The sequence below is a fragment of the Maylandia zebra genome, linkage group LG3 (genome assembly GCF_041146795.1).
Source record: "Maylandia zebra isolate NMK-2024a linkage group LG3, Mzebra_GT3a, whole genome shotgun sequence".
NCBI classification, from domain to species: domain Eukaryota; kingdom Metazoa; phylum Chordata; class Actinopteri; order Cichliformes; family Cichlidae; genus Maylandia; species Maylandia zebra.
Window position 1 is genome coordinate 17,439,159 of NC_135169.1, and position 27,920 is coordinate 17,467,078.

General features: G+C 37.3%; 1 protein-coding gene across 1 annotated transcript in view; it reads left to right on the forward strand.

Moving 5' to 3' along the window:
• Positions 1-10,462: 10,462 nt before the first annotated feature.
• Positions 10,463-27,920, forward strand: part of LOC101474308 (uncharacterized) — a 35,892-nt gene continuing 18,434 nt past the window's right edge. Inside the window, exons 1-9 of the mRNA XM_076880277.1 lie at positions 10,463-10,592; positions 11,146-11,230; positions 11,632-11,973; positions 12,164-12,457; positions 12,555-12,680; positions 12,909-13,006; positions 13,343-13,423; positions 13,945-14,040; positions 14,552-14,932. Coding sequence (XP_076736392.1) covers positions 10,584-10,592; positions 11,146-11,230; positions 11,632-11,973; positions 12,164-12,457; positions 12,555-12,680; positions 12,909-13,006; positions 13,343-13,423; positions 13,945-14,040; positions 14,552-14,932 — 1,512 coding nt within the window. The 5' untranslated portion in view covers positions 10,463-10,583. The remainder of the gene's footprint in view (positions 10,593-11,145; positions 11,231-11,631; positions 11,974-12,163; positions 12,458-12,554; positions 12,681-12,908; positions 13,007-13,342; positions 13,424-13,944; positions 14,041-14,551; positions 14,933-27,920) is intronic.

Genomic DNA, 27,920 nt, shown 5'->3' on the forward strand with positions numbered 1-27,920 from the left:
AATAATAGTTCCGAATACTATAGTTATAGATAACAATAGAACATTTTTATGTTATAAAATGTTTCTGAATGACATAAATCCATCAGGTTATAAATGACGTCATAATAAAATATTTCGGTCACTTGAGTGTTAAACATACGAGTTATTGTGATGTTGACACTGATGCTTTTCTCTCCTGCTCCAGTCTCACACCAGTATTCGCCGCTGTCTGTTGCATATGCTCGATGAATCGCACACAGTAGTGTTGGTGAGCTCTCATCACACACTGAAATGAGTATTTCTGTATTTCTGATCCCTTTTAACTGAGAAGCTCCATCAAGACCCTCACAGTGAAAGAAGACAGACTCCAGTTCAAAGAACTGCAGTCTTTTTGGGACGATGCGAAACGCAGCATCTTAACCAGAAAGACATCAAATGAAGTTACTGTATAGAGTAAAGGAACAATCAATCAATTTTGTAGTAAACAAAGGTTTGTTGACAAAATTGTGTGATTTAAGAGAGAAACTTGCTCAGCTGCTTACCCCTGTTTTCAACATGTGCGGCCAGCAGAATAAATACAAGTAACACTGAAAAATTAAAGAAATTATCAGCCAAAGAGTTTGTTACTGCAAATATAAACTCGGTTACAAATGAACTTCTGCACACGACCTCCTGCTGAATATTTATAAATGATGACATTTTAATCTGTCAGACCTTCAGTGAGTTTTATTTAATGCAAACTGTGAACATACTGACAAACATGACAATGAGCAGATTGACAGAAACACTGTAATTAAATAAGTTTCCAATGTTAATGCTGTTAAAACAATTTGTTGAAGTTTTATTCAAGTACACAGAAATATGTAAAACCAGAGAACTCACACATTGTGAAGCCGACAGCTGTAACCTTCATGTTGTCCTGCAGCTGAATGTCTGAGCCTGAAATACAGCTGCTCTGTACTGCAGATGAAAACTCCTCTTCCTGCAGTTTGACTTCAATAACATGAAGCCTGACTCACTGTGGTTCTACCAGAGAGCAGGTAAAGGACAAAGAGAGCAGTTAGAAGTTTGATACTGACCATGAACTGCAAAAACAAGTCCAGCTGAAACTATTCTTTACATACAGATGAGTTACAATATATTTGTGTCTTTGTTTTAGGTTTTGAGTATTTATCGCTTCCTTTAAATTCAATCTGCAGATCAAACACCAGTTTAAGATTAATATCGACCTCTACTGCAGTCTGCACGTGAAAGTGTCCTTAAGAAAGATATTAAACGCCATGTTGCCCAAATGCATCCACCAGAGTGTGAGTGAATGTTAAACTGCTTAAACACCAAATGCTCTATGAACGTCTGTGTGATTGTATCAATGAGGCTTGTAGTAAAAACAGCTATGAGCCCTCAGTCAGAGTAAGAAAGACTGAGAATGCATCATCTATATTTATTCAAAGTATAAACTTTATTTATAAATGTCTCACATGTGAAGTCTCTTTAAACCACATACTCTATTGTTTTTATTACATGTGATTAGCTGTTTCCTATATGACAAATCAAACATAACCGTTTTTCAGCCTTGTTTGTATTCAAGCACTGAGTGATGATGAGTCTAAGGGCCTGTGACTGACTGGAATCTAGAACACAGGTGAACATTCAATTAGTCTTTTTTATTTTTGCTTCACGAGGTACTTAGAAAGAGTTTTGTTTCCTAGCATTAGTTTTGTTTTGGTTTTTTGCAGCAAACAATAAATCCAGTCACTCTGACCCTGCCTCCCCCTCCTTATTTCATGATTTGGTTTGGTCCAGGTGCTGCTAGCTGATGCTGAGCAGTAAGATGGTAGGGTGCTTCTGTTAATAGTGATAATAGGAGCCTAAGTTTAAAAAGAAAGGGAGACGGGTGGAAATGAAACTCGTAGTTAGGTCCACATAAAAGAAACTGCTTGACTTTGGTAGTATTAGATAGTTCACTTCACTTCTAACAGAAAAGAATGTGTTTGTGTTATTTTAGCAAACATGTAATTGGTGCAGGCAGACCCTTTGTACGTATACTGTAAGTCTACGAAATCACTGATCTGCAGACCTGCTGCCAGGTCAAACAGATCAAACCTCTTCTTCAGGCTCAGCTGTTCAACTCCCATCTGCATACTCTGTACACTGAACCACTGATACCTGAAGAAGTTGATGAGTTATTTTATGTCAAAAAATGAATAAAAATAATTTTTAGATCTCTGTCTTTGAGCTCCACTAAGTCTCAGGACAGAGACATATTTTTGTTGCCTATACTTTGTTTGAAATCTGATATACAAACAATTGTTTAAGTTATAATTGCCAGTACGTAATATTATTTAAGCAGAGGGGAAGCTGTGAATCAGCTGAGACCGGAGCTGTCAGACTGTCACAACAAATGAAAACTAAAAATAAACGTGGCATCTGGCGATAAAGAACTGTGTGTGTGTGTATGTGTGTGAAGTGCATTTCACACAGATGATATAAAACAATCCTGAGAATCAGTGTGTAACAAATCAGTCCTGTGCTGCCACCTTCAGTATGATAGCTGAGATAACACATCACATGTGAATGTTTCCCCCTTTTTGAACACCATAAAGACAGATATGGTTTCAGCTCTATTATTTTATAACAGGCTCAAAGTTCAGCATTTGACACACTGTATACCTGATCTAACCAGATTCAACAATGAGTGTTAACCTGATAAATTAATATTTTTCCGGCATTATACTTTGATTAACAAGAAGTTTGAATCTTAACAGCCTATTTTTCCATAAATCTGAGCATATTACAAGCATATTACAGATTACAATATCCTTTGGCCAGCCTATTACCCCAGCAGGGTACCTGATCACGGGCAGGACGTACGTGTTGATGGCCCAGATCTTGTTCTTACCATTCAGCTGACTCCTCAGGACTTGCCTGACCCTCTGCAGGTACTTGGTGGTTGCAGCCTTTGTATATATCACCAATGTTCACTCTAAGCTGCGCGCGTGCGCAATTGCACACTGCTGGCACGGTTTCTGTGCACAGAAAATCTGTGTTGCGCACAAAAAAAAAATTAACCTGAATTGAAAATTAAAAATTTAACAATTCTGTTTTGCAGTGTTAGTTGGTGACTGGCTGCTCCAGTATGGGATTAGAACGATGCCACCTTATCCCATAGTCCAGCCAATAATGCGATTCACATTCATATATATGCAGTTAATCAACGTCATTGACAGGCTATGACAGCTTCCTTATGTGCCGACACTGGTGTTTTAGCTAGCAAAGCGGTGTGGCTGATTTGGACTGAAGCCATGTTAATGACAATGTGTACAACCATTAGAGATGTGAGCAGGACAGACGGAACAACTGATGGAAAAAGTGTGGACTTTATACCAGTTTTTAAATTGTGTTGATAGGCCACATAAAACCAGAGTTACGATAAAAATATCTGCAATGTTTGGTTTTCTTCCTGAATAATTACTGCGGGAAGAAATGGTAAAAGCAGCATTTTATAAGGAAAACACTCAAAACCACCTGTGAGCAAAAACAAAAGTCAATGGAAAAGCGCGATGACCCGCGATTGCGGGTCCCGCGAAAATTCGGAAGCAGATTTGCGTCGCGAAAACGCCAAAACGCATGAAATGCGTGTCAGTGTAGCACGTCTGGCGCATTTGACTCGCGAATAAAACCACGCGCGTGAGTTTCTGTGTTGCATTTTGTGCATACGCGCGTTTCGCGTCTACCGCTCGAGTTGGAAAAATCTGAACTCCAGCGTCAAACCAATCAGGAGCCTGGTGACGTGGCTGTGACCTAGGTCAAAGGGGCAGATCCAGCCAAAGCCCTCATACTTCAATGGAGGGAAGGCCAATCAATGCCGTAGCAAACAACCCGGAGCCGTACGACACCAGCTGCTTTCTGTACCGAGACAGGAATAAAAAGGACCGAGCTTGGAGGAAGATATGTGAAGTAGATCACTGGTGTCAAGCCAGCCTCCAATTCGAGACTTGCAGTCAAGCCAGCCTCCAGTTTATTTTACGTTCCCTGTGTATTCAAAGTATTACGGGAATGGATGTGGAAACCGGATTTCAAAATAAAAGCCAACTTCGAGTGAATTAACAGATATGTTAAGAACATAATAACATATAATTTAGGCTTTTTTTTTTTTTTACAAACTCTAATGTTAGATCTATATGACACAGCCTTGTACCCTAATTGTGCCCTGTCATCAAGGCCATCTTATTTTGGATTTCAAAGTAAAAGCCCTGTGAATCTTCATTTTTGAACTACTCTTTCAATGACTTAATAATGCTCTTAAAAGCAAAAGTCGTATTTCCAAATACTATTTGAACTTTAACCAACACTTTCCAACCACAGTCTTTTTCACAGTAATACCATATCAATATCAAGTCAGTCTGATTTTGCCTTTCATAGTAATGGCCCTTTGAAATTGCAGATATTTGACTTAATCTTCTAACGATTCAAAATGCTCTAAAATGGCAAATTCCTGTTTCCACAGGGTAATTCCACTTTAGATCAACAGTATACAGCCCCACAGTGATACCATATTTCAGTGATAGTTGTATATCATATTATATCACTTCAAACAGAGGTGATCCAGTAATGCTGCACTAATGAATTAGACTAACAATTCACTTTTGCTAAAGTTATTAAGTTAGCTAAAGAGTTGGGATGCTGTGTAAGACATAAATAAAGCTAAAACACAAAGGTTTGGACACTGTTTTGCATGTTTCCCTACTGTAGGGGTCTCTGCAAGCATACAGAGGGGGTACTCTGACAGGGTACAAGATGACAACTTTGGAATTCTACTAGAACGTCGATCATATTTGTTTGTCAAAGCTGAATTCAGGTTAAACTACGCTAAATTAGCGTTTTTAGCTAGCAGCTACAATAAGCATAAAAGTTACCTTACGGCTATCATTTGTTAACATGACGCTTGTTCTTATACATGTAATACATTTATAACCAACCTGAGAGTTTATCCGCTGGTCATTCGACATGACGAATGACTTCTGAAGTCTTAATTCAGCTCAAGACGCTGTAGATTCCCGTCAGTGACACTTTCGGTCCGCTGCTAAAATGTAGATCTAGTAATCTGCGCTTGAACCGGAACCGGATGTAAGTTCCAAAAAACTGAATTTTGGAACTGAAATTGAATTGTAGAACTGAAACTGAATGGTGAGAAGTGAAACTGAAATTATTCGAGAGCTGAAATTTTAAAGGATAAAATCCAGTTTCAAAGCAAATCAATTCATTTTCAAAATATAAAATTCAATTTCAATTTAGTGATGATCATTTTCAAACCATAAATTCAATTTCAAATTAGACTAATTCAAATTCAGTTTTCAAAAGCATTTATTCAAGTTACAATTCAGATTCAATCTGAGCAATTCAAATTCAAATTTAACTTATTCAAATTCAGTTTCTGATGGCACAGATTTCTGCCCATAGTTACTACCCATCTCTGCTAGTGACAATGAAATCCAGTGTAATTAGGCAATATATAAAACAAGATTAGTTTAATGTATTTGTTGTCCTTTGAAATGCAGTTTGATAAAGATTAGATTTTTTTAAAATTTATGTTTGAATTCTTTCCCCAATAAAGATGAAAACCTCCCTGTACCTTAATAACGCGTTAACTGACTAACTTTTGATCAAATCTTTTATTTTATAAGCAGAACTGAAATATGATTTCCTTATAGGTTTTGGGGAGGAAACATAACACAGTATTTAAGATCAAAGCAATAATAAACAAACAAAAAGACAAAGACCATGACAACAAGTGTATAATCTGCTCTCATGAGTCTTTTCACTTTTTATTCAACTCCAGGAGAAGAAACAGAACAAAGAGGAAACTGAGAAAAAAATTCAGACCTTGCAGATCAAAATGGAGAAGGTTTTAATTTGTTCACCAGTGAGGTTCGCACACGTAATGCTTACACACACTTATTATTTTATTAGGTTTGAGAAAAGGAACTGTAATCACGTGGTAATCAATGAAAATAGAATTGAAGAATAGAATAGAATAATCCTTTAATTGTCCCACAAGGGGGAATTTGGTTGTAACAGCAGCCAAAAAGACAAATATACAAACAAACAGTAAGTACACAGGACACGGAACAGAAACAAGTCAAGGAACAGCCCAAAAATGAGTGCTGTGCTTTCTGATTTGATTTTTATTTTTAAAGAATTATTTTACATTTATGTTTACACCAACAGCTGGTGTGACAAAGCAAATTGCAAGGCACCCATATGTGCATGTGTGTGTGTAAGTCGGAAAAAAGCAATTTTAAAATGTGTAACTTGAATGTTGTTATACCCCCAACTGGTCACAGCAGATGTCCACCCCTCCCTGAGCCTGGTTCTGATGGAGGTTTCTTCCTCTTAAATGGGAGTTTTTCCTTCCCACTGTCACCAAGGAACTGGACTCACATGGGTTTTTTTGATTGTTGCGGTTTTCTCTGTATTATTGTACGATCTTTACTTGACAACATAATGAACTTTGTCTTTGTGACTGTTGTTGTGATTTGGTGCTATATAAATACAATTTAATTGAAATTAATTATATCTAAATTTTGTCTTTGTGATTGAAATGTATTTTATTTTATCTGTTGATGTTTTAGTAATATCACTTTTGTGTCACTTAATTGTATACATGTGGGATAGCATTCAGTTTACTTTATAGCACAATCTGTTAGGCCAGACCTTCCCAAAGTGTGGGGCCCGCCCCCTAGGGGGGGAGGGGGGGCAGAGCCATTGCAAGGGGGACGCGGAATGAAAAGGGGGGGGGGGGAAACAAATCGCTTGGCCACCGCTAGCACGGGGCACCCACAAAAACGCAAAAAAAGCAGGAGATGAAGCATGTTTCCAAAACAACTTCATTCTAAGCCAAAGAAAATATGGTGAAGCATATCTTCCCTTTGGTTTCACCTGCACAAGTGCTGAGGTAGGTCTCCCCTGCAGAATTGGTTTTCCCTGTGTCGGGAGCAGCGCTGGGCTGTTTAAATCACGGACAAACAGTATCCCACAGCTGTTTATGTTTTTAAACCCATTTTGCAGAGAGGCATTTTTTGAAAAATGTATTGATAGCAATGTTGAATATAATTACACAGGAAAAAAAATCTACACGTAAAATAATCACACCGTGATGCCTCTGCCTTTCTAAATGGAGGGACAGTAACTGCGTGTTTATATGTAAGCATGTAAAACCTGAAGATAGTCAGATTAACAGTATTTTGTCTCTATCTGCCATTCTGCAATTCATCTCATGTAAACAATAACGTGGCGCACAGCGTGACGTGAAAAAAGGCACATACCTTTGACGTTGCGTGACAAACTCTGTATTCCTCGTCCACACGTAAACGGAAAAAAGGATTTTAAAAAATTTCAGTTTTCGATGATTCGAAACGCCGTTTATGTGTGGACGAAACAGCAGCGTTTTCAAAAATACCCGTGTAGGTGCGGACATAGCGTAAAAGAGTTAGTAGTTTATTTTATTACTACCTGTAATTTATTGCAGATTACTAGTATTTGGTTAATTGTTTACTAAATGTTTGAGGTGTGAAAGAAACCGCAATGGAGCAAAATATGGGTGTGTGTGGTTGGATGTGTTTGTGCGTGTACGTGTGCATGCAAACACATATAAATTCATACAGAAACCTGAGACTAGGTACTTACTTATCCTGAAGCACAGAGTTGTGACTGCCATGTTGTCTAGTTGACTGAGCATTAGGCTGAAATACAGCTGAAGTATTTGAGAGTTTCCTGTTCCTGTGCAGAGTTAGAGTCACTGTAACCTTAGTCTATAAACAACCACAGCTGGAGTTTATATCACCCTTTCCCTTTCATTACTTACTGTATTTACTCGTCTCAAGAACAGGCTGTAAGTGAAGATTCACATTTTTTTAAAGATGAAGTTACAGTTTTACTCTAAAGAATACATGGAAAAACTGATTTAAGCCACTATGACACAACCAATTAGTTATTTAATTTTGAGAGCCCATTTTTAGGTTTTGAGCTGTGGACATGAAGCGTAAATGGAGAGTTCAAAATGGTGACTTCTCTGACTTTCTAATGCCAGCTAATGCTAACAAGCTTGCTTGGAAAGTGGAATTTGTGAATTGTAACCATAATAGGGCAATAATTGAACTATAATACCGGTGCAGAGACTTTCTGATTGGGCTGATATAATTAACTATGCTGCATTTTTAACCAAATATCATTATTGCAGATAATTAATTGATTTTTGAAATTCTGGGAGTCTATGAGGTTTATCCTACTTTTGGAGCCAGCCTTAATCAACTGCAGTTTGCTAACCCACACATGGAGAAATATGTAAAATTCACACAGAAAGGAACCAAGCGGTGGAATCAAACTTGGGACCTTCTTGCTGTGAGACAACAGTTGTAATCATTGAGGCAACACTGTGACACTGTGATGAGCACTGTTAGCTCTCCAGGTTTCTTGAAGGACATCCAAGCATCTTGTGATTATAGTAAGTTGATAGCTCTGTGGCTGGGAATCACATGTTTAATGCCAGTGAGTACATATTAGCATGTGTATGCTAACTTGTTTTGATAAATAATACAAGTTCACTGAATGTTATTTCATGTAAGGTGCTTTGAGTCTCAGCTAACATGTTTAAGTTCATGTTCTTTGTTAATTTAGTTAATTTAATTTTACAAAAAACAAAACAAAACAAAATCTCAAGGTAACAGGACCTTCAAAAGGACCTAGACGCCCGTATGTGAGAGTGGACCCAAATGCCAATTAAAACGGCACAGCGATAAGGTTTCTCCGAAGCTTTAATTTTTCTAAACACAAAGATAAGCAATGATATGGCGTGGGTGCTTGGTGGGGAGTCTTAATGTGGTGATACTGTAACAGAGGGAAATTAAGGTTAGGATCTGGGTGTGGAGAACAGTAACTGGTGAGAAAGTGAGTATTGAATTTGTGGCTTACTTTGCAGCTGGGTTGCGCAAGGTCCAGGCGGGGGTAGTCAGGTGAGCATCCAATTGGTGTATGCATGAAAGAGGTTCCAACATTGTTTTTTTTCCTGTGATCTAGAGAAGGCAGAAGGCAGGACAGGCATGTGAGAGTAGCAGGATATTTGAGTTCATGAAGCGAGTAAAAGGGAGAAGTTGCAGGTGGATGATCCCTTGATGAGATTACTATAGGGACACAAAAGCCAAGGTAAGTTGAGAACATTGATGAGAAAACATGAACCCATGAGGCCTGTTACCAACATGAGGTAGGTGACAAACTGGAAGCAAATGGCTGGCAACGTCTCGTGAATGCTGCCAACCGTGAGAGTTTATTCAGTCTTTTGAATAAACTTAATAGTAGAACCACCAATTCTTATCTTGGAACAAATATAAAGGGAAATTTCTAATGAGTGCTAATGTTAACTTCTTTGAACTGTAATGTTCCAAATTCACAAAAGTCTATCCAATTAACTGAATAAAAATACTGTTTGTGCCAGTTTATGCAACACATGGAGACATGTATTTATTGCACTCAATGCATATATACTGTATCTCCATGTCCATTTGTGGCAATACGCATTGCAGCTTTTATTTGTGTTGCTGTTTGACCTAGAAGAGAATTTAGATCAGGGAACATTTTCTATTATGGTTGAATTTCTAGATTGCAGCTAGGATTAAAAGTTCTAAATAAAACTTGATGCCTCATTTCTTGGTCAAGAAAGCCATTCATTTTTAATTTTTTTTCCAATTCATATTTCTCCTCTTGCTGGCTGCTGGCAGGCTTGTATTGGAGCTCATATAATCAGTCACACTTGTCTTCTAACTGACCATCAGACTCTGATTAGACGGTCCTGCTACAGCTCATCTGGCTGAGCAGGTGCCCCATGTACTGAAGGCTCGAGTCCTCACTGCGAGTACCTGGGTTTGAGTCCAGACCATTTCCTGTGTGTCATTCCCCCTCACTCTCTCCTCCTGCCTATTGTCAGCACTGTCATGTCCAATAAAGGCAAAAATGCACATGTTCTGAAAACTCTTGATCATCTTCCTGTTTTCTAAAATTCTCGCTCGTCTTTGGTTTGCAATACAACAAACACAGATATTCTAAATTCTTTCTAATGTCAACATTGGATGAAACAAATTAATTAATAGAACTTCATCTCTTCATTTGTTTACTAGGTTTTGCTTGAGCAGTGCTTGTGTACTGATAAATTCTAAACACATAAATGGGACAGTAGCAGCAACACAAACAGTTTGCATCTATTCAAGTTGCCAAACTTTTTTCTTTCTTTTATTTTACAGTTTCTGCTGCTCTTCAATCTCTCAGGTTAATTCACCTGCCTGATTAGAAAAGTGGTTTCATGCTCCCGCAAGTATCATAGCAGATCTGTTTCCAACCCTGTTTATAACAGAGACCAGTTTCCTTGCAACAGGCTCAAAGTTCGTGAGGAAGATTTTACACACACACACACACACACACACACACACACACACACACACACACACACACACACACACACACACACACACTGGATGTCTGGTTTCACTAATACTGAGTTTCAGTAATGATTTACTAACTCAGACTGTAGGTTCTTTTCAAGTGAGAGCCACTTCATGCAGCAGGTATGTTGTATTTTATATCTTATTTTTAATGTCTAAGTTATATCTTACTGACTTTCTCATCTTACTAAAATACCATCTTATACAAAATACATCGAATACATCTTACAGTACAGCATAGCAGGTCTACATTTAGAGCATTTACATTGAGGTACACATTATAACTTCGAAGTTATTTCTGGAGGAAAAGCTGAAACTTTCTGCATTTCAGGGGACTGGATAATTGTTGTCTGATCAATATTTATCAAATAAATAAGTGTTTAATATCTGGTTTTGCATGTTTCATTTACAAATATTACAACTATGACCTAGTATCAGAAAATGGCAATGAAAAGTTGTACTAAACATAGTTTTAGTTTATCGTACAGTATTCTACATCTGACAATATTCACACAATTTAAATTCACAATGGAACAATGAACTGAAGGTATTTGTGTGTCCATCAAAGAAACCTCAAGGACATTTGAATTGAATGTGAAAGTATGAACCTGACTCAGCCATGTTTTATTGTTTTATTAGTAACTTGTTTGTTGTATTATTTTTTCCCCATTTTCAGAGCTGCATAAATCATCAGATGGCTGGATTTTCCCTTTATTGTCTCAGAAACTGTTTTCTGGTTTTCCCTCTTCTTGTACATTTTTGTAAGTACCTTCACATATAAGGTCACAGTAATTATTTGTGTGTATGTGTTTATAAAATTTATGGCTCAAATTGCCATGTTTAATGTTTAGTTTTTTGTTTTAATTTGTCAATATTTTTGTGTTATCTCTCAGTGTTCTTATTGATTCTTAAAAGCTGTAACCTAGTAGTTATACCTTTGACTAATTTGACTAGGTTATAAATTCTAACTGAATCTGTAATTTGATCATTACATTATAATTCACAATACGAAAATGTAGAGGTTGAATATTTTAGGGGAAGTAAGACATTTGTTATGAAATATTATTTAACAAAGAAAAAGAACATCTCTCGATTGAGGTTCAGCGGCATTTCTTAGAAGTTCATTCATAAAGAAATTAATAAACTGATCTTTTTATCTCAGGTCAGTCTCGGTTAATTGGTCCAACTCAGCCAATTATTGCAACAGCTGGGAAAGACATCACTTTGCCATGTCACCTGGTACCTGGAGAAAATGTTGCTGTGATGACTTCGGAGTGGACAAGACCCGACCTGGACCCCAGATTTGTATTTCTGTGGCGTGCAGGTCAGGACCTCATAAATATGAAAAATCCATCCTACAAAGGTCGATCATCATTGTTCACTGATGAGCTGAAACATGGAAACATTTCATTGAAACTATCCAAAATAAAACCTGCAGACGAGGGAAGATACAGATGTTACATCCCAGAGAAGGATGAAGAAGTTTTTATTGATCTTGTGGTTGGTAAGTGGATGAATTATATATGTTATGTGTGCACAGAGCAGTTTGGACTAGTATTTGCAATAATGCCTTGATTCAGCCAGTGAGTTACACCAGCTTGGAAACTGCAGTCTGTATCAGATTCAAATATTACCATTGCATTTTTAGTGATTTGCATTACTGATCAGCATTTTAAATTGTACATTTCTTCCAGCATCAGGTGCCGTCTCCTCACCTGTCATCAGCTTAGCAAACCTTGATAAAGCCATCAGTGGAGTGGTGTTACAGTGTGAGTCTGCAGGCTGGTATCCAGAGCCTGAGCTGCTGTGGTTGGACGGTGAGGGAAACCTCCTCTCTGCTGGACCTGCAGAGACCCTCAGAGGTCCTGATGACCTCTATACTGTCAGCAGCAGAGTGACTGTGGAGAAGAGACACAGCAACAACATCACCTGCAGAGTCCAACAGAGGAACACCAACCAGAGCAGAGAGACACACATACATGTTCCAGGTAAATCTAGTTTATAAAATGTATGATATGCTCGATTTTGGTTTGAATGAACCAGAATCTTTTAAAATAACATGTAATTCTGTTTTTATTGTTTCAGATGAATACTTCCAGCTCAACTCCAGCTCTGCTGCTCCCATTATCATTGGTGTTGTTGTTAGTTTGGCTCTAAGCATCATCTTGATTTTAATTGGAGTTTTTTTCATCTGGAGACGAAACAAAACAAGTAAGACACAAATTAATTTACCATGTTGTCAAAATTATTATCTAAAGTTTTGCCTACAGGGGTTAAAGCAACACACATGCAAAGTTATAAACCTCTTTGTGTTGCATTAAAAAGAAAACATACAGCATATTTAATTAATTCATATTATAATGAGATGATAAATGTTGTGTTACCATTCTAAAGCCCAGGAGGACATCATGTTGACTTTCTTGTCTAAACGTTTAACAGATGTCAGGAAACCTCACTGCTTCCAAAAAAAACAAGAAACAACAAAAACTGAACCAGACCAAGAGCAGGAGACGCTCATGACACAGGACATCGAGCCAGTGAGTGATATGACAGAAACAGACAAGACAACACAACCTGTAGGAAAAACAGTATGAGAGATTTCATGAATGTGGGGAAAAAATGTTTATAAATAAAATATACAACTTTTTAAAGAAAAGAAAGAGACAACTTTACTGACAATAAAATGAAAATAAAAGAGTTAAAAATCGTCAGAGGAATAATGTGACGGGAAATATATAGTTGCCATCTTCTGCTGTATGAATAGATGATATTTTTCTACTATCCTAATATTCAAATATTTTTTTTCTGTCATGTTTTCATTTTACAGAACATTATGTAACAACCTAAATTATTCTGTTCATATCTTCTCTCAGTCTGGAGGCTCATCAGCTCTCAAAAAACATCAGCAACTGATGGAGAAAAACATGAAAGAGGAGGAATCCAGTAAAACAGAGGTTAGCAGAAGTTTATTAAACACATTTATGCTTCTTGTTTGTGTAAAAGATTTTTATACTTTTTATAATCCTGAGGGAGCAGTTTACAGGTCATTGATGAGGTTAAGATTATGAAATAGAAAGAATAAAACAGTTTAGATTATTTGGAACATTTGCATTTTAACCTGTAATCTGAAAACTGGACTGAAACTTTGATAAAGTTACAAAAACACAGACACCAGATTATCAATTATTTTGTTTTATATTTATATAAACTGTGCATGAACACATGCGTGTTTCTTTTACCATAAAGATATTTATAGAAACACAAATCCTCAGCTTGCTCTCATATTCAGTGACATTATTGGAGTTCAGGGTCAGTCAGAGGTCAGATTTCCTGTTTGAGCTCTTTAAGGAAGAGAGATTTGAAAGCAAACAGAAAATGTGTGAACAGTTTTGGAGACGTGTTCAGACTGTTATGTTTGACAGTCCAGATAGTTTTGTTCAGGCTGAACCTTTGTGTTGATCTGTTTGTCTGTTAGTTGGAGAAAAACCAACATGCAGCTGAGGAGAAGCTGAAGGAGGAACATCATCACCTGCAGGAGAAACATGCAGAGATCAGCAACATGAAGAAAGAAGTAAACACACACAGACTGTTGTTTTGAACACTTCAGCACAAACACACATTCATTTACTGGGATCTCGCTCTGTCCTCAACCATAAACAAACAAACATGCAGCAAATTTACATTTATTATTTATTCTATTGGCTTTTTAATGGCAGGAAAGGAAACAAGGACCCAAACTGAGTGTGTAAAAACAGATTTCTCTTACAAACACAGACAAAGACTCACATCCACACAATAAGAGACAGCGGAGACAGAAATTCAAGGTTTGCTGCAAAAACCTCTGAAATCATTCAGCAATCACAGAACAGAAGTTAAAGCCAAACAACCCGAACATTTCAGAGACTTTCTGGACTCTTATTTCCTCGTCTCACAGTTCACACAGAAGAAAAAAATATATATATATACTTTTTAAACAAAAGTGCAAATTCCTGAAAGGAAACAAAAATACTTTGATGATTTTGTACGAAGTGTTTTGGTCAGACTAGTTACCTCTGACTTCAGTCTCTGCTGTCTGTGATCAGGAGGAAAACCAGGAAGCTGACAAGATGTTGGAAGATGATAAAAAACAGGAATTCCAGCAGGAGGCAAAACAACCAGATGTCACAGAAGTGGAGAGGCCCCAGAAAACCCCAGAGCATGAGACCCCCAAAAGGACAAACGCACGCACATTTGTGGCCACGAATCAGACAAGAGCAAAAGAGAGCGCTGGATGGAGACACCCAGCAGGCACAGAGCAGAAGCCCCAGGAGTCTGTGGTTACGAGCTCACAGGCTCAGCCAGCAGCCGACTGCACCACAGCATACCGACCTCTGAGCCCAGAGACCCAGGATCCAAGGGCCTCCCACACCCCAACAGGGGCCCATCAGAGCCAGGGGGGCCAAACCCGACCAAGCAGCTGCCAGGTACTTTTGAGATCGACTCAAATTTTGATAAAGTTTACAAAAACATTGACACCAGATTTTAAATGATATAATTTGTATATTCTATATAAACTGTACACGAACACATGCATATTTCTTTTACCATAAAGATATTCTCAGAAATAGAAGTGTTCAGCATGCTCTCATATTCACTGCATTAGGAAGGTGGATCTACATCTTAAACTGGCTGTGAATGTAGAGACCTTAAAGCAGAGACATGTTCAACAAAGTAATTCAAACAGTTCTCACAAAGTGCAGACGAGGCCTCCACAGGAACAGAGTCACAGGGTTTATCACAGAATGCAAAATAAAAAGAAGTTAAAGCCAAAAACCTGAAAATGCCAGTAACCTTTAGAACTCTGATTTCCACGTCTTACAGTTCAAAGGAAAAAAAAAAAAAAATGGAGTCAAAAACAAAGTTTGATTTTTTTAATCTTAACTATTTAACTCTTAATAAATAAGCTATCATAAATGTGTATTTTTATTATAGCACAAAGTTATGAAAGGTAACAGAAATACTTTGGTGATTTTGAACAAACTGTTTTGGTCAGACTAGTTACTCTGACATCAGTTTGTACTGTCTGTGATCAGGAGGAAAAACATGAAGCTGACAAAAAGTTGAAGGAGGAGAAAAAACAGGATTTCCAGCAGGAGGAGAAAAAAACACCCACCAAAGAATTTTGGAAACAGGTAAATACAGACAGACAAACACACGTTTTCAACACTTCACTGACTTATAGTCATTCATGGGTCTAGAATTAAAAACTGCAGATTATGAACATTTCATTAAGAAGGAATTTGAAACTTCAGTTATTTCTATGATTCATATTATAACATTGAGTCTCAGCATTGTGTCATGTCTATAACTTAATTAGTTCATTTTTGTTGTTTAACCATTGTTTTCCATTTTTAAAATAGTTTAACTGCATTTATCAGTTTCTTTCTCGTATTTGGAACATTTGCATTTCAATTTGTAATCTGAAAACTGGACTGAAACTTTGATAAAGTTACAAAAACACAGACACCAGATTATCAATTATTTTGTTTTTATATTTATATAAACTGTACATGAACACATGCGTGTTTCTTTTACCATAAAGATATTTATAGAAACACAAATCTTCAGCTTGCTCTCATATTCAGTGACGTTATTGGAGTTCAGGGTCAGTCAGAGGTCAGATTTCCTGTTTGAGCTCTTTAAGGAAGAGAGATTTGAAAGCAAACAGAAAATGTGTGAACAGTTTTGGAGACGTGTTCAGACTGTTATGTTTGACAGTCCAGATAGTTTTGTTCAGGCTGAACCTTTGTGTTGATCTGTTTGTCTGTTAGTTGGAGAAAAACCAACATGCAGCTGAGGAGAAGCTGAAGGAGGAACATCATCACCTGCAGAAGAAACATGCAGAGATCAGCAACATGAAGAAAGAAGTAAACACACACAGACTGTTGTTTTGAACACTTCAGCACAAACACACATTCATTTACTGGGATCTCGCTCTGTCCTCAACCATAAACAAACAAACATGCAGCACATTTACATTTATTATTTATTCTATTGGCTTTTTAATGGTAGGAAAGGAAACAAGGACCCAAACTGAGTGTGTAAAAACAGATTTCTCTTACAAACACAGACAAAGACTCACATCCACACAATAAGAGACAGCGGAGAAGGAAATTCAAGGTTTGCTGCAAAAACCTCTGAAATCATTCAGCAATCACAGAACAGAAGTTAAAGCCAAACAACCCGAACATTTCAGAGACTTTCAGGACTCTTATTTCCTCGTCTCACAGTTCACACAGAAAAAATTACAGATACAAAGTAAATAATAAAATAAATGAACAAGCACAAAGTTTTGAAAGGAAACAAAGTCCGATCATTTTGAACAAACTGTTTTGGTCAGACTAGTTTCCTCTGACGTCAGTTTCTACTGTCTGTGATCAGGAGAAAAAAAAGGAAGCTGACACAAAGTTGAAGAAGGATGAAAAACAGAATTTCCATCAGGAGATAAAACAACTAAACGTCAAAGAACATGTGAACGAGGTAAATACAGACAGACAAACACATCACTGACTTACAGTCATTCATGGGACTAGAGCTAAAATCTGGATCATGAACATCTCACTGAGAAAGAATGAAAATGTTTACTTACTTCTGTGATTCATATTAAGACCAACAATATATTTGTGTTTCTTAGCATTAACTCACTTCACTGAATTCTTTCTTATAAACATAGTTTCTTAGCTATTTATTTAACGTTCATTAAATATTTTAGCAACTTTTAGCAAACACATTTTCTAACAAGCTCCAACTATTTTACATCATCATCTGTCACACACTAATCTGGATTTTTTTGTCTCTCTCTCTCAGCAACAGTCAAACAAACCTAACACACCACAGAGAGGTGACATTATTTTAGACGAGGTCGACAGACATGGTCGCTATATCTGTCTGAAAAACTCTTCCAGTGAGGTACTGCTGCTTGCATGCTGGTGAACAATGAGTACTACCTAAACACAAACAACATGTTTTGTGTTTTTTTCCAGAAATATTTGTGAAACAAGGTCGTTTTCACTTGTAGATACAACACAAAGATGGAAACGACACATTTTTATTTATAAACACAACATCTATGAAGTCAACTTCATCATTGCCCCCCCCACCCCTTTTTCATTCTCTTTTATAGGATATATTGATGGCAGGTTGGCAGTTAAAACTACAGAGCGGCGACCGAACCTCCACATACACATTTAAAGAAAACTTTACACTGAAAGCTAAAGAGGAACTCACTGTGAGTCTCTGTGTTACTAGATTCTTCTTTTAGTCTCTCTTATTATTACTTTTCACTTGGACATCTGTGACCTTTTTATCGGCTACATTTACAGGTACGGGGAGCTGGTGTCAGGAACCCATATCCTGACAATGCTGATGTGATGTGTGTGGGCATGATCGTATGGGATTCTCCAGACAAGCTAAAGATCGACCTCATCAGCAGCACTGGAGAGCGCCACAGGCTAAAGTGATACTAAAAAAAGATTACATCATGTAAACTCATCAGGACAGTTTTGATGAATAAAAGAAAAAAAAGAGCAATATTACATTTGATATATTTCATATAATTTGAAGTCAGTGTAACAGTGTTTTTTATTAAATTAACAATATGTAAATAAACAAGGTGATCTTCAATATCAGAATCAATAGATCTTCATTATTCTTTGAGGTGCAACACAAAAACAGTTTTACTGCAAGGGTGTGGATGAAGACGAAGCTTCACTGTGTCTTTGTAAGCTGAAGATACACGAGTCAAAGCATCACAAAGATAAACTCACAAGATCTTGAGAGAAAAAAAGCATGAATATGTCATTGAGCAGTAATTATGTTGTTTTGTGTTTTACAACCTTTAGCACAGACACATGTTTTGGTATTGTATATCAGGAGGTGTTTTTGTATGTCAGTGCTAAAAGTGAACCATGTTATTGATGTTTTAACTAACTAACATAGTTTAATATAGTTTAATTAACTAACATAGTTAATGTCATCAAGACAAAAGCACTGAATCAAAAGAAGAACAAACAGGTTGTTGTACTTTTACTTCATGAATGGCCGAGCACTTCAAGTCCTTATATGTGTTATATTCTTATTCTTTTCTTGAACAAAAATATGTTCCACCAATAAGAAGACAGTCTCATGCTTGTTCTCTTTGGATCAGATGAATCCGGATTCTCTCTGAGAGATGATTTTTCAATAAACTCATGAAAAAAAACTTTTGAATAACTTCACTAAACAAATTCCCTCTGTGACTGTTGATCAGTTTCTTTTATGTGTGAATGTGTTATTTGTTATGTTGCTCTGTTTTCTAAAAAGTCCCAGCATAAGATGCAGCAACAAAGCTTCTTCTATAGCAGTGTAAATGTGACACACCGTAATGTGTGGTCACATTATGTGATGTTATTTTGTATATTGCACAAGTCTTCAGGTGTGTTTTGTTAAACAAAGGCCTTAATTTTGTGTTTTTTGTTGGAGCTTCAACATGTGGTGTGTTACACTACAAGGGGGCACCTCCACCCTAGTGAGATGATTTAGTGTGACACTACTGCTGGTCTTCAGATCTGGCAGAAGCGAGAGAGGAAAACATACTACCTGTCGTACATCTCACCATTTACCTGTTTTGTCAGTACCAGGTATAATTTCTGGATTATTTCCTAATTTCCTAATGAATATTTGCTAATTTACTAGGGGTGTGTTACATAAACAGTCCTCAGGATGATGCAAATTTGTGTAAAGCAGTTTGTGAAGTCAGCACTTTTTGCCAGCTTTGAGAGAATATATCTGCTCTAATACTTTGCCAATATTAATATTGGGAAATATCACTCAGCCTGTCTGATGACTCACCAACATCAGAGATGCTTCAATTCATCTTCACTATTGTCCTTCATCAGATGCTCAAACACTGTCATCATGCTTCCTGTTGGACGTAGAGGATCATCAGGGGGTCCTTTGTCCCTCTTTGGGGGGACACTCCCACCGGGTTTAAATCTGGGACTCTCCACCATTTGACCCTCAGAACTGGAGAAGCTTCTCGGATGAGAGGTGAAACATCTTCAAGCAACTGAAAGAAGTCCAGACGCTTTTCTTTCCAAGCTCCTTAGACTACGATGACCTGGATGACTGAGAACCTTCACAGAGAGTAAAGAAAGAAAAAAAGCCACCTTTTTTTCTATTGGTGGAAAAATGTACCATGTCGGCCAATTTTTAAAAAAAAGTCAACACGTGGGTTTTTAGGAAGAGGAGAAAGTTTTGGGAGTGACGGTAACGGCAGCAACACAGAGCAAGTGAGAGAGAGAGAGAGAGAGCTTTTAGATGTGGGAGATTTGTGACGTTTTGCGTGGAGTCTTAGTGTGTTCTGTCGTCTTGTATAGTTAGTCTGTTGTGTAGTCGTTGTTTTGGTTTGTGTGTCAGTGAGGGAACTAATGAATGTCACAAAGGAACATTGCAATGTAGACACTGTCACTAAGTAGAAAACCAGCGGAGTGATACACCTCCTGTTGTCAGGTTTATCTTTGTGATGTTCTCCTCTGCCTTTTGGTGGACAAACAAATGTTTTTTTTACTGGTAATTACTGGTAAAAATTATTTACTGAACATGTCTGTTTTTTTTAAGTAAAAAAGCTACTTCTAGGATTTTACTTTTTTTTTTTTTTGTGATTTCCGATCAGTTGTGTTAACACAGTAAATCAATGAAAAAACAACTAAATTCAGACACGCGAGTTTGAGCTGAAAAGAATGATGCCAAGTAAGACAGGAAAAAAATATAATGAAACAATTTGAAGGTGAAATACAAATGTAAATTCAAAAGGAGTCAAAAATGGCCGCTTACATTTTGGACTTTAGAGGTTTAATCCAATAAATCATGAAAAGTCAGGTTTAAATTTTTGTTCATGACAGTGCAGATTTCTGATATTTTGTGTAATTTAACATGTAACAGTTTGATTATTTTCTAACAAAAAACAGTGTGAAACTCAAGTTAGACTTGTGGTTGTAAATGAACCACTCCATGTTGTGTAGCTTTCTGGATTTTATACTAATTGGACTACATATTTATTTATTATACAGGCTATACAGTACATAAAATCAAAACTCACATGTTTTATGTAACTAAAATGTTTAATTATGTGGGCTACAGACAATAATCAAGTTATGGATTATATTTATATGTAAAATATGTATACTTACTGCATTTTGAATCATTTTAACCACATGTAACCACTTGCATATGTGTTTCAATATTCAGCATGCTCTCATATTCAGTGTGTTTGGAAGGTGGATCTACATCTAAAACTGGCTGTGAATGTGGAGACCTTAAAGCAGAAACTTTTTTCACAAAGTCATTCAGAAAATTCTCACAAAGTGCAGACGAGGCCTCCACAGGAACAGAGTCACAGGGTTTATCACAGAATTCAAAATGAAAAGAAGTTAAAGCCAAAAACCTGAAAATGTCAGTGACCTTCAGAACTCTTATTTCCATGTCTTAGAAACTAAAAAAATATGAAGTAACAAAAATGAAATTTTTTGTTTTCTTTAAATCTTAACAATTTAACTCTTTATAAACAAGATATCATAAATGTATATTTGTATAAAAGCACAAAATCATGAAAGGAAACAGAAATACTTTGATCAAGTTGAACAAAACTGACATCAGTTTGTACTGTCTGTGATCTGGATATTATGAACATTTTACTGAGAAGCAATTTTAAATTTTAGTTATTTCTGTGATTAATAAAGAAGTGTAGACTCAGCAAGATGAGATGGCAGCGGAGAAATATCAGGTACTTCACTGTATCTTTACCCCTCTGTAGTTATTGAAATTTGTCACCTCTGTGTGTGACATAGATGATCTTAACAAATGTTTTATATTGTATTATTGCTATTATTATAACATCATATTTAAACACATGCTATGAAGTGTATTCAGAAGCCGAGCTGCTTTACTGTGTGTGATGAGATGCTGCATATACTGATCACACTGTGGTGCTCAGTGCTCTCTGTTATGCTGCTGTGTGTTGGTGGAGCAGCCTGATGGACACAAACAGCAAACAGCTGGACGAGCTGCTAAAAAGTGAGCTGGGTGTTTGTCAGAAGGCTGGACTCACTGATGATGGTGGAGAGAGACACATGAAACAAAGTGAAAGCTCTAATGGACGACAGCAGACACCCTCTCCACATAACCACAACTCTCCAATAATCCACCAATCATTTCATGAACAGTGTGATGGACCTTTGTGTAATATTAGAAGCACTCATATAACGCACAGAGACTCACATTTACATAAAAATGTCATATTCAGTCCTACATTCAGTGTTTAAAATAAAAGCTTCTGAAACACCAAACTGAGTTACTGACAGACCCCAGTTAGTAATGGTGGGCTCTCATCTATCCTCCTCCCTGTCTCTGAATACCGGCCCCCCTCATAAGTCCACCTCTGTATACTTTGCACACACATGATTATATTCCAGTCCATCCACTGGATTAAGTTTGCAGACCACACCATCCTGGTGGGCCTTACCAAAAAGGGGGAATGTGGCTGGATATAGAGAGGAGGTGCAGCTGCTGACAGAGTGGTGTGCAGCCACCAACCTGCTTCTAAAAACAACAAAAACTACAGGGGAATTATACCCCACTCTGCATGCATTCCATCCACACTCAAAAGAAGATCCAAACTAGGCTTCACATTTCGCTTCACATAAACAGCGCTGTGAGCCGCTGATTTTTTTTTCCTTTTATTTACTTCCGAAAAGAAAGCCTCGTTTCTGCTGTTCAATACTGAACAAATTTAAACTTTTTAAAATTATGCAAAATTGCAAAACGCTTAGCCGTGTCTCTAATAAAACCTCTGTAACTTTGCTCTGCTTCACTTCAGCAGCATCAGGTAATGTTCATATCAGTGGCGGAGCGGGGGGTGGGGGTGGCTGCTGCCTGCAAGTGCGCTGTTAGAGAAACGCAGCCAAGCAGACAGAGGAGAGCTGAAGTTTGACCAGGTACCAAAGAAAATCAGTCGTACTGTACAAATAATGTAAATATGATGGTGTGTCACGAAACATTGATATCAAACTGATCACTGACCAATATTACGTTACTTGCTCTTCAAGTGAATCAACAAATGGCGAAATGAAAAAACAACAACAATGCTGTTTCTTTAGAGAGTCTTAGCTTACATGTGTGTTTATTTCATATTTTCAGTTGTTTCCCTCCACGGCTAAATAAATCGGTTTCAGTAATGTACTGATATACAAGAATGGACATAAGGGGCTTCTTTCAAAGAAAAAACTCTGCTAGATGTTATTTTATATATTATGCTTTGGATGTTGTTCAGTATCAGAGATCAACTCTTGAGCCACGAACGGCCTAACTAGCAATGATAATAATACTTATGTGATGTAACACAAGCTTATAGGGATCATGTTATATGCTTTTCCATAGCATTACATTTGAATTAAACAGTTCAATCTTTCAAATAACGGACAGATATTTGTGAGATCATGATACATTTGTGAATGTATTTTAACAATCTAAATATGCATATGTACAGACAGATACATTTAATAATCATGAAAATTATGTTGTATTACATTACAGTGATTTAACGTTAATTTACATTCAAAATGTGAAGTCAAAGTCTATTTACGTAACTTTAATGATATTCTAGAAGAACAGAACATTACTGTAAAATGCACAGTAAAATGCCTTCATATTAGCATTTTTCCTACGGTCGCAGCATTACCCGCGACCTTGTTGTTGTTAGTTCACATTCATTGGCCGATGCTTAGCGTCATGTTATTTATATTAATTGCAATTCCTACCTCTACAGTTCTTTTTCAAAATATATAATTAGCACAGCATGTCCATACAATGTTTTACATTGTGGCATGCAGAGAAATCTTAATAAAGAAGCTCACAGAGACAGACTGAGCTTGTTATTTAACCCCAAGCTGATAGGGGGAGCTCTTTATTAAAACACTTGCCTGTGCCTCAATGTTCAACAACAGCACAACAGAAGTCACTCATGGTACAGCACTCTCTCTACAAAACCACAACTGTCAGTGACTCTGCACCACGGCGTAAACACCACATTCAAGATAACAGTTAAAAGTAACGTAACCATAAACAATAAAACAAGAACATCTAAACAGCAGCACATGTCCCAAAGCATGATGGGAGACATTTCTGGATGTATTTTTACAATCTAAATATGCATATGTACAACAAAATATATTTAAAAAACAAGTAAATTGTGTTTTATTACATTTACAGTGATGTTATGTTATTTTACATTTGACCTGTCAGATCACAGTCTACTTATGTAAATGTAATGATATTCTAGAAAAACAGTACATAACTGTAAAATACACAGTAAAATAATTTGTCATTACTATTTTTTGGAACAGTGTAGTTTAAGGTGTCCTGCACATGTGATATATATTTTTCCCTATATGAAGTCATTCTTTTTTGAACAAAACTCAAAACAAAGCCTATTAATCTTTCAGTCATTTCTATCAAATCGATTCGGGACCTTGTGAATCTGAATCAAATCCATTCTAGAAATCAGTGACGATACCCAGCCCTAATTGAGATCACCGCAGTGAAAAGAACAAAAACAGTGACAGGTAGTGAAACAGCTCTAGTCTGTCTGGAATGATATAAAAACCTGCTTCTGAGATGGAAACAAAGTTAAAAATATGAAGCAATGAAAATAGAAAACAAAATGATGATATTTAGAGTAGACCTCAAAAATCCTTACAATTTGACAGCCATTCTTTTGGATTTAAGACATTTTCTTATAGTTGTCTGTAATTTTGTATTTCCTAGAGCGCCTGATTTTAATATTTCTAGTTCCTGGTTTTCGCTGTTTTCATGTCTGTTCCAGTCTGTGTTGTCTTCAGCATCTCCTGTTGTTTGTATGATCTTTATTTTGTCTCCCCAGTGTGTGTCTCATGTCTGTTTTCCCTCAGTCCCAGTGACAAGCCCACATATCTTAATTGAGTTTCAGTGTGTGTTACCTCCTGTTTTATTTAAGTCTCTCATCCTGTGTGCATTGTGTTCAGTTTTGCATCCTCTGTCTCTTTATTTGTAATTAGACTTATGATGAAAATTTCTTGTTATGCTTTTTCCTGTATACGAACGGCACATTTAGTGGAGGAAGAAACTAGAAAAATTGAATATTCTAAGAAAACAGCTCACATTTTGAAAGCACTTGCTAGCAATAAAAGCTAAAATATGACGTGTCAAAACAGTGAGGCAAATGCTAAATGTCCTTTTGTTGGCCAGATGGACAACAGAAGGAGTCATACACCCTGAAGGTGTCAGGTTTGTCTTGTGACCTCTTTCTTGTGGTAGACAGGAACAATTTTTTGGAGTAGAACAAATAATTTGTGTAAGATCTTAATGTAAAGTCTGATCATTTTGTAAATAATAGTTGTTTAGTTGTTCAAAAAATGTCAAGGGACTGTCTGTACTTTTAAATTTAAATAGTTGTGTAAATTTTGCATAATTTAAAGTATGCATTTGCGTTTCAAGTCATGAAAAGGTTTTCCTACTCTGATGTGTGTGTGCTTTCATGTCCATTGTGTTAATACTGATGGAGTGTGTGTGATGAGGACCCAAATGTGGCCATGGAGGCGAACAGAAGTTTAAACAGAAAGCGAGCCTTTATTAAGGCGATGGAGCAGATACAAGGGAAGATGAAAATCCTAAACATAAACAAAAACTTACACTGGAAATAATACTAGTGAAAGTGGTGCACAGAACATGGGAACATGAAGGACACCGGGCACAGGAACAGGTGCATGACGGGAACATAACAGACACTCTGATGGTGGACAAAGTGAAACTGACACCATGTACACATGAGGGTGATGAGGGGAAGTGGAGACACGTGGGAACACAGCTGGACTTAATGCACTTAATGACAAGGAGGAGTGAAACAGAACCTGATGCATACGGGACAAGACTCTCACAAAAGAAACAGACTAAGGCTACGTTCACACTGCAGGTCTTAATGCTGAATTCTGATTTTTTGATTAAATCTGATGTTTTTGTCTGCTTATTCACACAACAAATAAAATGCGACAGCAAACGCGCTCTAGTGTGAACCCTCAAAGTGTCCCACATGCGCAAAAGCAAACGTCACACACAACACGCTCTGTTTAGACCCAGACCAAACAGTATTGTTTGACTGTTGGCCCTTATTATAAAGACTTGTTTCAGATTTTACGTTTCCCAATTTTGCTTTAAGTTATAAAGTTATTTTGTTATTTACATATGGCCTTATAATTATCTTTATTGCTGTTTTAGAGGAGCGGTGCTTCAAAGGATAGTTGCAGATTTCTGTCAGAATCTGCAGATTATACAGTACAAATAAAAAGTTCACGTTTCTCCAACGTTGTCTTCCCAACAGTTTCACTGACATCTACACTGGATCGACAGGAAGCGTTCACAATGTTTTCTCCGGAGCTGATAATTGGCGTCTGTCTTGTGTCAGTGACGTAAAAGACGGATTTAATGCGACCTGACCGTTCAAACAGCAGTCGCTTCCTAAAACATCAGATATGTATTGGTTTCAGTACCACATACGAAAGTGACCCAGATCGGATTTGTAATAATAATGTATTGCATTCATATAGCACTTTTCAGGACCCCTCAAAGTGCTTCACAATTCCGCTATTCTTTCACTCTGACATTGGTGAAGGCAGCTACAGTTGTAGCCACAGCTGCCCTGGGGAAGACTGACAGAAGCGAGGCTGTCATATTGTGCCATCGGCCCCTCTGGCCATCACCAGCAGGCGGTAGGTCAAGTGTCTTGCCTAAGGACACAACGACCGAAACTGTCCAAGCCAGGGCTCGAACCGGCAACCTTCCGATTACAAGACGAACACCCAACTCTTGAGCCACGATCGCCCTGTCTTGTGTCAGTGACGATCGTGCCGTTTACACTGTCATACCATGATCGGATATGGGTCACATAGGGTCAAAGAAGTCGGATTTGATGCGCTTTCGCCTGCAGTGTGAACGTAGACAAAGACTATATGTCAAAATGAAAAACAAAAAACAAAAAAACAAAACAAATCAGATATGTGAGGTTGTGCTGAAAACAATGACACCAAACAAGGCAAGGTAAACAGATTTTTCAAAGGTTAAATATACCTTTGACCCTAGAGGATTAAATCAATACACCCATAACAAATTATGTAAAATACTTAACAGATATTAAAAAATAATTATAACAAGACATGCTTGGATTATTTCTTTTTTATCGTTGAAGTTTCTGATGACTACTGAAGTTTTACTACTTTCAACTGAATTTGAAATTTACGAAATTCATGTAAGTCTCTTAATTTCAGCTCCTCTGCATAAAGAGCCCATATGTACCAGTCTATAGTTTTGTTGATAATAGATCTAGATCAGAGAATATTTCCTATTATGGACAAATTTCTTGATTGCATCTAAGATAAAATAAACTTGATGTTCTGCACATAAGTGACTGCCATTTGTACTGGCCCTGGTTGCATCATGCTTGCAGTGATCTAGGAAGCCTCATTTATTTGGCAAGAAGGTCATTCAGTTTCACTATTTTTTCACATTCACATTTGTCCCATGGCTGGCTGCTCAGCCAGGTCATGTAATCGGTCTTCAAACAGACCATTAGACATTACTGCTATAACTCCAAGGCTGAGCAAATCAAATCAAATCAAATCACTTTTTATTGTCACATCACATGTGCAGGCACACTGGCACAGCACATGCGAGTGAAATTCTTGTGTGCGAGCCCCACAAGCAACAGAGATGTGCAAACACAACAACACAAACGAGCAAAATACAAGAATGGCCAACCTGAAACTAATAAATATATGTACAATATATAATAGTGTATGCATTTATGGATGTGTATACTAAATATTTTCCTACGTGTGTGTGTGTGTGTGTGTGTGTGTGTGTGTGTGTGTGTATACACATTTTTACAAATTAAATAGTAAAAAAAAAAAAAAAAAAAAAATAATAATAATAATAAAATATATAAAATATACAGAGTTGAATATGTGCAAAACAAGTGGCATTTATATACAGTATGGAGTGCATAATGTTAAAGTTCCAGTAGTGAAGCTGAGGTGTCTATGATGTGTTCAGCAGTCTGATGGCCTGGTGGAAGAAGCTGTCTCTCAGTATGTTGGTTTGGGACCAGATGCTGCAGAACCTCCTTCCTGATGGAAGCAGTCTGAACAGTTTATGGCTGGGGTGACTGGAGTCCTTGATGATCCTCCCCGCTTTCCTCAGGCAGCGCTTCCTGTAGATGTCTTGGAGGGAGGGAAGCTCACCTCCAATTATCCGTTCAGAGCACCGCACTACTCGCTGGAGAGCTTTGCAGTTGTAGGCGGTGCTGTTGCCATACCAGGTGGTGATGCATCCAGTGAGGATGCTCTCAAT